The sequence below is a fragment of the Dipteris shenzhenensis genome, chromosome 32 (assembly GCF_047967505.1).
Source record: "Dipteris shenzhenensis isolate YYH24624 ecotype China chromosome 32, Dip_SZ_1.0, whole genome shotgun sequence".
Taxonomy (NCBI): domain Eukaryota; kingdom Viridiplantae; phylum Streptophyta; class Polypodiopsida; order Gleicheniales; family Dipteridaceae; genus Dipteris; species Dipteris shenzhenensis.
The window spans coordinates 40178680-40191622 of record NC_141627.1 but is presented as its reverse complement, the minus strand read 5'-3'; the positions used below and the strand labels follow the sequence as shown (position 1 = coordinate 40191622).

At 43.5% G+C, this 12943-nt stretch overlaps 1 protein-coding gene across 1 annotated transcript; it reads right to left on the bottom strand.

Moving 5' to 3' along the window:
- Positions 1–744: 744 nt before the first annotated feature.
- Positions 745–3900, bottom strand: LOC147880746 (uncharacterized). The gene is made up of 2 exons (XM_087370663.1): positions 1260–3900; positions 745–1118 (listed from the first exon to the last, which is right to left on the bottom strand). Exons 1-2 carry the CDS (start codon positions 3898–3900, stop codon positions 745–747), a joined length of 3015 nt encoding a protein of 1004 aa, XP_087226789.1.
- Between the last annotated feature and the right edge of the window lie 9043 nt (positions 3901–12943).

The window sequence follows — 12943 nt, the reverse complement described above, 5'->3', positions numbered from 1 at the left end:
CTAACTTCCAAACGATTTCTTGGGAATGAATGTTTGTCTGACTGCGAAACTCTGATTTTGCGCAGATTAACGTGTGCATGCATCTCTACACTGCAAAATTTCCAAGAACATCGATGAAAATCATGAAAACATCGCATTCGCATGGACCTCTCGAATCTACGACATCCCCGATGCCACTGCTGGAACACCCATTCTATGAGATTTAAGCCTATGCTACCTATCCCATTCGTAGTGACGAACCCAAAATGGGTCACACGGTGAACACTTACGATGAAAAGCTTAGGCGATCATCAAACTATACAAAGCAATGAGCATCAACTCGAAATTAAAATAGAGCTAAGGAATGATCAATCAGATCAACTACACGAAGACATCGAGATGGAATACAGAATTTGAACATACTTTATTATTAGTAGAATCGTGATCAATACCTAGTATACATGGCTCCATGGGAGGCCCTCTCACTAATTATCCTCCGCAGTCGCTTCATGTTTACATATGTCAGCACTAAAGAAAGTCGTCGAGTGGAGCTGCCTGCAAGCTTCTTGCAGGTGAAATTAGCTGCTCTTCCAAGGCATACACGAACTTTAAATGTAGGAGCGAGAACTCTTATAATCTTGTTAATAGTCAAACTCTGGAACTTCTGCTAGTCTACAAACAACAAGCGTCGTAACTCTCAGCATGCATTTACACGTGGGGGATGTTAGCATGGCAATCTGAATTTCGATCTTTGGGGTTCCACTCTCAGATCGAGATGTTCCTCAAGGAAGCAGGCTCCTTAACAGTGCTCTTCCTTCTGGGTTTGGCCTCAGCGAGCATGGTAACCACATCTCTCATGGATGGTCTGTCCGTTGGCGATCTGCTAGTGCACAGTAGAGCAATACGCAACACTAGCAGCATCTCTTCCTGCACTGTGCTGCATGAGGCGCCCACGTTTGCATCCAGCGCATCTACAATGCCCGTTTTCGTCTTGATCTTTCCACGTACCCACTCCACAATGTTTACAGCATCGCCGAACTCTGACTCGATCGGCCGTCTTCCGGTCAACAGCTCCAATAAGACGACGCCGAAGCTGTATATGTCCGTCTTCTCGTCCACTTTGAGCGTGTACGCATACTCTGCATGTAAACATGCAACGATTACTAATTTCTGTAACATGGACGATCGATCTAGCTCTGATTAAATAATACACACACCCTCAAGAGAAAACATCGACGTATATGCTAAATTGATCAAGGTAAATATCAAGACAATTTCACCTGGTGCTATGTACCCATAAGAACCGGCAATCATCGACATGGATTCGTTTGTCTCGACCAATTTAGCCACCCCGAAGTCTGCAACTCGAGCTTCCATATTGCAATCGAGAAGTATATTGTTCGACTTAACATCTCGGTGCACCACCTGTGGAAAGCAGTCATGATGGAGATAGCACAGACCTTGCGCGATACCCACCGCTATGTTGTATCTTGTCATCCAATCTGCTAAAACATAAGCTCGTTCCTTTGCATGGAGGGCATCATCCAAGCTTCCATTTGTCATGTACTCGTACACGAGCAAAGTGTTGACATTGTTAGAGCAATAACCCAGGAGTCTGACAATGTTTCGGTGTCTTATGCTACCCAGGAGATCCACTTCTATCTGAAATCCTCGATCTTTGGTTTTATTCTCCTTGTGCGTCATCCACAATTTCTTTACCGCCACTATCTCGCCGCTTGGCATTTCTGCTCTGTACACGGTACCGGTTGCCCCTCTACCGACAATGTTCTCATCCTTCAGAGCCTCAAGGACGTCGTTGCTCGTGAAGGCAAGCCTTTGGAACGCGGTGAGTCTCCATGGCCACTCATCCATGTCTTCGAATCTGTCCTTACTACACAGCTGCCCGCCATACTGCTTGAAAAGGCAGCGGCCACCTGCAATAAGGATTACCAAGGAGACGGCGAAAACACCTCCAACTAACCATCCCAACGGCCCAGGGCCTCTCCTTCTCCCCTTGGAAGGAAACCCATTGTTGTCGCCTGAACCAATGCATGAGCGCGGTAGCATGCCTCCACAGAGATTTGGATTGCCCTCGAAAGAACTCGCACTGGCCGTCTTGAACATCCCTTCCAAGGGCACCGGACCTGAAAGATTATTGTAGGAGACATTGAATGCTTCCAGAGTTGTAGAGTTCTGGAATTGAGGAGGAATGATCCCAATCAAGCCATTCTGGGACAGATCCAAAACTTCTAGGTCTGGCATGCTTGCAAGCTCAGGAGGTATCTCTCCTGTCAATTGATTCTGTTGCAGCTCGATAGTTATCAATTTGTGGCAGCTGCTCATGCCCAGAGGTACGTCTCCTACAAGAGAGTTCTGAGACAAAGAGAGGACTGTGAGAGTACTGCATGTGCTGAAGTCGGACGGAATGCGTCCTGTGAGATTGTTGCCGGATGCGAAGAAACTCTGGATGCCTGGAAGCTGCCATATATCCGAAGGCAGGGTTCCGGCGATTTGATTAAACGATACGTCGAAGTAATTCAGTTTGGAAGAGTTACTAAGATCGGCTGGAATGCTTCCAGTAAGCTTGTTCCTTTGTAGCTCCAACCTTGTGAGCTTGGGCAAGGAGCCGAAACCTCTTGGAATAGTCCCGGTCAACTGATTATCCTGAATTCTCACTCTGAGAAGAGACTGGCAACTCGCAAGGGTGTCTGGAATAGGACCAGAGAACATGTTCGAGAACAAGATGAGTTTGGTGAGATTAGAGTGGAGACAGAGATTGGGAGGAATGGGGCCGTCGAAGAAGTTGGAGGATACGTCGAGCCATTGGAGGGGAGAACTCCGGCCGAGCTGGTCTGGCAGGCTGCCAGTGAAGGAATTATTCCAGATCAAGAGCGTGAGAAGGTTGGGAAGGTAGCCGATGCCAGGGGGCAATGACCCGTTCAAGTTGTTATACATCAAACTGAGGAGGGTCAAGTTATGAAGCTGCCCAAACTCATCTGGGACACTACCAGTGAGGTTGTTAACGGAGAGGTCGAGGGACATGAGGGAGGACATGCTGCCGAGCTGGTGGGGGAGGGATCCGGTGAGGCTGTTACGGTAGAGGAAGAGGGTATTAAGGGACTGGAGCTGGCCGAGCTGGGGGGGGATAGGCCCAGAAAGATTGGTGCAGCAAAGGTCCATGTATTGGAGGTTGGAGAGGCTACCGAGCTGCGGGGGGATACCCCCATCGAATTTGTTGTAGCCAATAACGAGGTGCTGGAGGCGAGAGAGGGAGCCCAGGGAGGGAGGGATTGGGCCAACGAGGAGGTTACCCGAGAGGCCGAGGTAAATGAGGGAGGAGAGGTTACTGAAGGAGGAGGGGATGGAGCCAACGAAGAAGCTACCGCCGAGATCGAGGTGCTGGAGGGAGGGGAGGAGGGCGAATTCCTCAGGAAGAGGGCCTGAGAAATTGTTGCTGAATGCCGTAAAGATGGTCAGAGAGGCAAGGCGTGAAACTCCGGCAGGAAAATCGCCAACGAAAAAGTTGCGACTTACGTCGAGCTCCGCCAGGTTAGCCGGCAGCGCCGCCAGAAACGCCGGCGTGAGTGACCCTGTGAAGGCGTTACAGCTGAGATTAAGGGACGTTAGCGCTTCCAGACGGCGCAGCGCCGGCGCTGATGGGCTGCCGGAAAGGTTGAGCTGCGAGACGTCCAGGCCGGTGACGTAGCCGGAGGTGTTGCACGTTACCCCCGTCCACGTGCACGGGAAGGCGTCGCTGGCCAGCCAGTCGCTGAGGTGGCCGAAGGGGTCCTCTAGCCCCCGCTTCAACTCCAATAGTGCTGACCCGTCGGACGACACCGCCCCTGCCCCGCTGGCCGTCCATGTCAGCACCGCCGCCAACGCGTACAACATCGCCACCGCCTCCCACCTCCCCGCCGCCATCCGCCGCTCCGTCGATCCGTCGGTTTCCACAACCTCAGTTCTTGGCCATGCATTCACTTTTCCTTCTCTTGCGGACTTCGCTTCCGTCCCCGCTGCCCTCCTTAGCCTATCTCTGGAAGCTGAGTTGCTGACACGCGATTGCTAATGATACCTCTCTATCTGTCTCTCTCTCTCTCTCTCTCTCTCTCTCTCTCTCTGTTTCGATTACGTGACTTCAATCGGTTTGATTGTCACGGCTCTGAAGAAACGGGACACCCAGAAACTTTCCAATCCGCGTGCGTTCATCCGCGAACTCGAGCTGGCGGAGTGAGGGAGGCCGAAGAGCAGAGGAACGAACCATTTGCAGCTTTCTCAACCACGCGGCTCCGCGGGAAGAGACGCAGAACAAGCTTGCATATGGTCAAGGGAGTTGCCAACGCGTTCACGATCGGCATGCACGTTTACTCCCGTTCTAACAGACTGCGGTACGTGGGTAGGGGAAAGATGAAAGCAGCAACTGATCAAGGGCGAGCTGAGCGGACGACGGGCAACCGCTAGCTGGGGCTGGGTGTGACAAGGGGACTAAGAGAAGGGTGATGATAGTTAGGACAGCTCGCATGGGCAGAGGAAGGAGGAGAAGGAGGTTGCCAGCACGACGCTCTTGGCAAAGATAGCTCAACGACGAGACTAGAGAGTGTGTGAGAGAGAGAGAGAGGGGGATGCACAATGAGCTCGCTTCTCCACGATCAGTCTATAAATACATCTTGGAGAAGAGCACTGGAAGCTTATTTTAATAGCAGCAGTCAGACGAGCGAGGCAAGGGGGTGCGACCAAGTTTGCGAAACGCACGATAAGAGCAGGGAGCAATGGCCGAACGCCATGATTCTGACGATAGGCAAGGTGTGAAAAATACGTTGAGAGGTTGGCAGTGTTGAATTGTGGCGTTGCTACAGGGGACGGAACGTTGGGAGGAGCGATGGTAATTGGGTTGCATGTGACGCCGGATTCCACTATCTTTTTCTTTATGTTTTCTTCATCTGGCTCACTGATTTTGCCACCCTCTTCATCCTTTTGTGAACGACGGAACTTCTCTCCCTCTCTTTGATCTGTGTGCCTGTCGTGACTTTTTCGACCTTTGCCACCTTCTCTTCCTCGATTGCTCCGCCCTTTCCCGCATCCCACCCATCACCGTAAATCACCTCCTTCCGCTCAATCTCCTTCGCCACTCCGTAAGCATCTTTTCTGAGCTCCCAGATCTCTAAATCCTTGGACAAAATTTTGCTCTCTCACGTAAGTGCTACTGCATCTCCAATACAGCGATGTAGCAACCTCTCTTCACTCACAACTACCCTTTACAGATTCCCATTACCCCCCCATATCACCCGATCATTTCCCTCACCAGTCCACCCTGCACGCTTTCAACCCCCTCGCCCCCTTCGTCGATCGCGCCCTGCTTCCCTGTTCAGCTACATCTCATCACCATGTGCAACTCAAACAGCTCAGCAGCTTGCAGCATAAATTATTAACCGAACCCCTCTCTCACCCCAATGCCAAGAAGAACAGCATGCTGCGCAAGCACTAGTAGACTGTAGTACAGTTTGCACACAAAGTCTTCAGTAGATAGAGGATTATCCGTACCCTAAACTTCAATCATCAAATCGTTACCCGGCCTAGTTACCAATTTGGGCTCGAGAGTCCATAAAGGTCTTGTTAACATGAAGCGAGAATCAAGGTTGCATACGTAGTTTCATTTCCTTCCCCCTAAGCCGGGACCTTAGCTGCATATTACATGTGGTTAAGGAACATGCAAACTTTAGAACGTAAGATTTTCTATGTACACAATGTAATATCTTTGATAAACCATGTCAATATATCGTTCATATAGTTGTATATTTAGTTGTGAAACACATGAGATGAAAAGCTAAATTCTTCAAAGCACATATCCTAAATTCTTTAAACAAACATTATTATACAATGTAGATATTCCCACTAGATTAAAGAGCATCCACATCCTCTCTCTCTCTCTCTCTCTCTCTCTCTCTCTCTCTCTCCCTCCATGCATATATATGTATGTATTTATATATACGCATTAGTACACAACATACTCAATATTCCCAAAGAGCATCCACTCTCTCTCTCTCTCTCTCTCTCTCTCTCTCTCTCTCTCCCTCTATGCATATATATGTATGTATTTATATATGCGCATTAGTACACAACATACTCAATATTCCCAAAGAGCATCCACTCTCTCTCTCTCTCTCTCTCTCTCTCTCTCTCTCTCTCTCTCTCTCTCTCTCTTGCATATATATGTATGTATGTATTTATGTATGCACATTAGTACACAATGTAGTCTATATTCCCACTAGAATAAAGAGCATCCACATCTCTCTCTCTCTCTCTCTCTCTGGTGGAGAGAGAAAGAGAGAGAGAGAGAGAGAGAGAAGTTCCATGTCCTTTAATTCACTAGTTGTGCAATTAGTAAATATACCCATAGACTTGTCATAATGTAGATAGGGATGTGTGCTTCCTATTAAGCACACAAACCGACCACCCGTGAATGAGGGCATACACAATTAGCTAAATGAAATCCCACATTCGACTACTTTTCTTGACTGGGTTTGTAGAAATCAAGACATCACTTTTCCCATTTCCAAGGGAGTAAGCAATCCTTTTTATAAGGAAAGTTGGTTAGCAATTCAAAAGGACCACTATAAAATTTGCAAATGAATGGATCGTGAACATTTTGAAGCTTTTATTGCTACCTCTAATGGTAGAAGTACATGTGCGTTTAAATCTAAATAATTGCATATTTTAAACCTCTTGAGGCCTTTTTCCCCTTTTCTTGGTAATTGTGTTTCCCAAACCACCATGAAGCTCGAAGTGCACTATATGCTAATCATTTTTATGTTTAATTTTTCTTATTCTATTTACACCACATGGCCTATGTGTAAGCCACAAAGAGCAAAAACAAAAGTGCGAACATATGACAATTTGCTTTTATGACATGAACCTATACTAGTCATTTAATGTACCCTACTTTTTATACTTCCAAAGATCAGATCAATTATCTATTGAACATTGTCCTCCCATCACTTAAACTTGTAAAGGCAACTAAGTCAGATACTCTACATGTGCATTACCATCTGTTTTAGTGCATAACATGTTGTATCGCAAATTAAGAATGATATCCCCTAACAAACATGCATGACTTTTCAAAGAGGATGCATTAGAGAGTAGCCATATCTACCTCTATCCTTGGGATAATTTTGGTGGTTAATTGGACTTTTTGACATTTTATCCACATCTTCCTTGAGTTCTATACTTGGAGAATCTTGCCTAATTATGGGATACAATGATAAAATTACTGAAAATCTTGGGACGTGCAATAAATCATTCGCATATTTTGTGTTGTATAGGCAAACTTTTTTGAGTTGCATGGCCATTATATGTAGCTATCCACTTGAAATTCTATGTAAAGCCAACTAAGACAGATCTTGTACATGTGCACCACCCTCTATTTCTGTGCATATGACACGTTCTATAGTAAAGCAAGGACATATGCTTTATCAAACATGCAAGGCTTCTCAAAGAAAGCACATTAGACATCCACCATATCAAGCAAATCTCCCAAATCCAAGAGATAATGTTGATAACTTAATTGTTATTCTATTTATCTTCCATGTCACATTTGTTTTAGGGAACCTTTTACTAAGGGTCATGTGAAGATATGTCAATCCAAACAATTAAGGAAAGAATAAAGAGAATCGTATATATTTGTGCATGTGTATTTACAATGCTACTCTAAAGCATGCCCCTAAAGAAGTCTATGGGTATATGTTGTTGTGCATGTGTATTGACAATACTTCTCTAAAGCACCCAAAGCTAATACCGTATAGTTATTTGCAACGAGTTCACTTATTTTTTTACAAAATTTTCAACTCTTCACAAGAAGTGCCACTAAAATCATAATCCATTTTGTTGTCCTACTTTTACCATCTATAAGGAATCCAAAATGTCACATTTAGAGTCAAATGTTTTTTGGTTTGGACCTTTAACAACATAGAAGGCAAGTTCTACATGATGAATGGAATATCATCCATAAAAAAGGTCCATAAAGTTTCAAATCCACCTGGTTGTCATTGATTCATAATAAAAATTTGCCAACATGAATTCATAATTTTCAATTGCATGCTCCATTTTTGTTTAAGCACAAACATGCTTGAAATAAATCCGCGTAGAGGGACATTTTGACTTTTATGTCAAAGATATCTTATGGTAGATTGCAAGATCGCAACCACTCCCATGGTATTGAATCTAAAACTCACAAAGATCTAGAAAATGCTATAGTATATGACAAGTTCTATTGGTATCTCATAGATCTGCCTACCACAAAGCCAAATTTTTATTATGCAATAATTTCATTAGCAGAGTTCATGACAAATACCAAATATTCTTAAGCATTGGAATGCAAAAAAGAGAGTCTTAGTTACAGTAGAGTACAACATAGTTTGGAAGAAAAATATAGAGGTAATAATCTAAGATTGCATGGATATTATGATAGGCACTATATGGGAGACCATGAGACTACTTGATCCACATAAGCATATGCATTTTTTCTTGTTAAGGTGCAATATCATGATTGTCCAACTATTTCAAAAGACTATTATTAGAATAGATTATCTTAATGACACAAAGCCAACAACCATATATCATATATGTGATAATCGATTAGCTCAACAAGAATCTACAATATCATTCAAGGACAAATCACATCAATGAATGTCAGAGAGCACTCCATCAAAGAAAGAGTGTTACCTAGTGACATCACAAATTTCAACATTGTGAGAGCAAAAACAATATTGCAATCATCTTTACCAAACCACTTGGTAAAGAGTATATAAGAAACATCAACAAGCTCTTTGTTTAAAATGATTGACCTTGACATTCTTCACCTTTTCCACAACATCAAAATCTAGGAAGAGTAGGCCATGGCATTCATCTCATCTACATAGACATCTTGAAGCAATTTTGAATGGAGAATTGTGAATCAGCAATCATTTGAAAGAGGTTGAGGCCAAGTTCAACAAGGAAGATTGCATTGATCTAGTAGAATCAACTGGATATCAACAATTGGTTGTGAGTATGTATATGGTGGACACCAAACTTCTCAATTGGATTCATCTATGACTTTCCATCTGCACCGAGGGAGACACGCTAAAAGTCTACTTACATATGCTCAGGTATCACCATATATGAGTCACATACCTAAGTGGAATGGTCTTCCCCGAATATTTTGATTCAAATTATGACAGTTTACATTCAGATATTGCGTCATGCTAAGGTTTGAGGCAATCTCATGGATCAACACATAATGGCTCTATCCCTAATGGAGGCAGAGTACCAGTCAGCTTGCATGGAATCTTATGAGTCAATCATTCACTACTACACACAGGCCTTATTCCAACGATTAAGCACCGACATTTAGCGCGCACGGGGTGCTAATCGTTGGTATGCAAAGCGGGCTTAAAAAGTGTCGCTATATACTGACACTTTTATAAATGTCGCTATATAGCGACACTTTTATAAACGTCGCTATATATCGATGTTTATAAAAGTATCGCTATATAGCGACACTTGCTAGACTTGTATAAGGTCGTTATATAGCGACATTTTACAGAGAGTGTTTTTCCCCATACCGACCTTTAAAGATAGCTTTAACCCATGACAAAAAAAAATTATTTTCATACATGTTTGATCCTTTGAAAGAATAAAAGTACAAGAGCATGTACATCAAGTTTGAAGCTCATAAATTCATGTCCACGTTTGAGATGAAAAAAATCAATGAAGAGCATTTACATCAACGGCTTCAAGTCTAGTGCACCAAACAAGTCTATCTCCAACTTGATACTAAGTCGATCTCCTATATCATCATCGTACTCTAGCATCATACGTTCACCATAGACTTGATCATCTTCTTCAATAAAGTCAGGTGATTCTTGATTATCGTCATCTTCTTCCTCAATATCATGATCTCCATCTTCCTCCCGTATGATGTCATTATGCACATCTTCCTCTTGGCTTATATTGTGATCTTCATCTTCTTCTCTAGATCCATCTGGATCAATTGGATCTGGCATTGGTAGTGGCATCTCCATATCCACATCTCTATCTTCAAAATTTTGCTTACTTCGTGGTGCAACTTGAATCACGTGCCACCATCTTGGATCAAAATGATCCGGATGAAAAACCACCTATATTGAAGATGGGTGCCAAATGCCATCAATTATATGAAACTATGCTTAAGTACATGTACCAATTGATATTTAAAAACGAAGAGAAAACGAAAGATTCAATTAATTAAATCATTACTATGCACCTGCTCACAATACTAGGGAAGAACAAAGACCGTCGTAAATAGTTCTAAACCATTTTACATCAAGAATGAAAATACTAAATCATCTGAAATCAATTTCATAGATTTTGTGTATGGTCCCACAATAATCCAACTGCAAGGAGAGAAGATTGGTATCTGAAGCACTTGCTCGGCTATCTTGTGTGAAGTTAGCCATGTGCACCACCAATGGGGGGTACTGGTTTGGGCTCCTCCCCATACATCCTCAAATGGCGCATGACAATACGACGTCGATGTCGTACTTCTCACTTGCAATGAGTGCAATGACAATACAACCTCTCCGTAAGCCACTCTGCGCTCCCGAGCATTGGCACATCATCTGACAAGCTTCCGCTCGTCCCTTCCATTTGCACACCTCCAAGATCACAACACAAAATGCAAGGAAATTCATTAAGATCCAAAAAATAGCCACCCATGAGCTTCTTCCCTCTCTTCTTAGATCAAGTGCCCTCAACCGTCGCTATATAGTGATGCTTTGCCTTGTTCTGTGTGAAGTTAGCCATGACTTCACAATCATACGTGACTCTCTTTCAATCGATGTGTTCCACACAGAAATGTCATTGGTATGTTTAGGAGCTCTGAAAATATCAAAGACCTGCACTCCTGTCCATAAGATCTGTAACTCCTCTATCAAAGATACCATGTACACAGCCTCAGTCTTGGACATCATGTGCATTGCTCCTCAAAATAGAATCCATCATGTCCACCATAGCCTCGTCATCATCTAGCACATCCAGGAGACTATACTCCTTCTTAAAGTGTGAAGGTATATGCACACCACCCTCGCTACACTCCTCATCCTGTCTCAAGGTTTCATGTAAATATAAGATCTTGTCTCAAGATTTCGTGTCGTGTACACATGCAATATTAATCATGAACTCAAATAGCATTGACTTTTTGATGATCCATCACCACATGCACCACCAATGGTGGGTACTCCTCCCCATAGATCCTCAAGTGGCACATGATAATATGGCGTTGATGTCGTACTTCTCGCTTGCAATGAGTGCAATGACAATACAACCTCTCCGCAAGCCACTCTACACTCCCGAGCATTAGCGCATCATCTGACAAGCTTCCACTCGTCCCTTCCATCTGCACACCTCCAAAATCACAACACAAAATGCAAGGAAATCCATTAAGATCTAAAAAATAGCCTCCCATGAGCTCCTTCCCTCTCTTCTTAGATCAAGATCCCTGAACCGTCACTATATAGCGATGCTTCGCCCTGTTTCATCGCTATATAGCAATGCTTTTAGGGTATAAGTATATAGCGACACTTTTAGGGTATAAGTGTCACTATATAGCGACACTTAGGGTATAAGTGTCGCTATATAGCAACACTTTTAGGGTATAAGTATCGCTATATAACGACTGACCAATGTCACTATATAGTGACGCTGGGGGACTAAAACCCGAAACCTCGCATGACACTATCTTTCACAACTCTATTGTGAGAAAAGCAAAAATCGCTCCTCCCACGTTATATTCGGCGACCTCGCTTTCCTTCTCTATTCCCCACACTCCTCACCCCTACCAAGCCCCTCTCCCATTGACACTTGTGCTCCCTCTCCACCCTTCTCCCTCTCTACTTGTGTGAAAGGAAGTTTTTCAAGAAGATGTGTCTCTTTAAGCAATGTAGATTCATTTTTTGTGAGATTTCATTTTGTGAGTGTTGAAGCATGTTTCTCCTTGCAATGCTAAGCCTATGTGCTAATTTTCATGCTTGATTTTCAAAGATTAAGGACAAAAAACGAGATTTGCTCTTCTCTTTTTGGTATTTCTCTTCCTCCTCTTTTCCTTCCTTTCGTTCTTTCTCCTTGTTTATAGGCTTATGCTTGTCCCCTCAATCCAATCCCTTTGGAAAGTTGCTTCTCCAAACTCCTCCTTCCTCTAACTAGTTATCTGAAAAATGATATGTTTTCTCTCTTTTGTGGGGCCAGTCCACGAAACACTGAGTGGGACTTTTCCAAGCAAGAAAGTGCTTCCTCTTTTTTCCTTTTTTTATTTCCATTATTTGCATTGGCCTGTAGCTAGCGCTTTAAGCTAGCTAGCTGCAGTGATGGGCGTAGGAACGCTTTCTTCCCCTCTCTTCTCTTATTCCCTCTTCTTCCCCTCTTTTCCTCTTTTCCTCCCTCTTTCCCCCCTCTTTCCCTCCCCCTCTTATTTCCTCTTCTTCCTCTCTTTTCTTCTTTTCCCCTCTCTTTTTTCATTTTCTTTTCCCCTCTTCCTTCTCTTCTTTTCCCCTCTCTTATTTCCTCTCTTTCATCCTCTTTTCTCTTCTTTTCATAAGCATATGCATTTGCCTATGCTTATGCTCATATGCTTATGCTTATGCATGAGCATATGCTCATATGCTCATATGCTTTTCCCCTCTCTTTTTTCCTTTTCTTTTTCCCTCTTCCTTCTCTTCTTTTCCCCTCTCTTATTTTCTCTCTTTCATCATCTTTTCTCCTCTGCATAAGCATAAGCATATGCTTTCTCTCTTTTTCTCTTTTTTCCTCTCTTTTCTTCTTTTCCCTTGTCTTATTTCCTTCTCTTTTCCCCTCTTTCTTTCTCTTCTTTCTCTGCTTTTCCCCTCTCTTATTTCCTCTCTTTCATCCTCTTTTCTCTTCTTTTCATAAGCATATTCATTTGTCTATGTATCTCTCT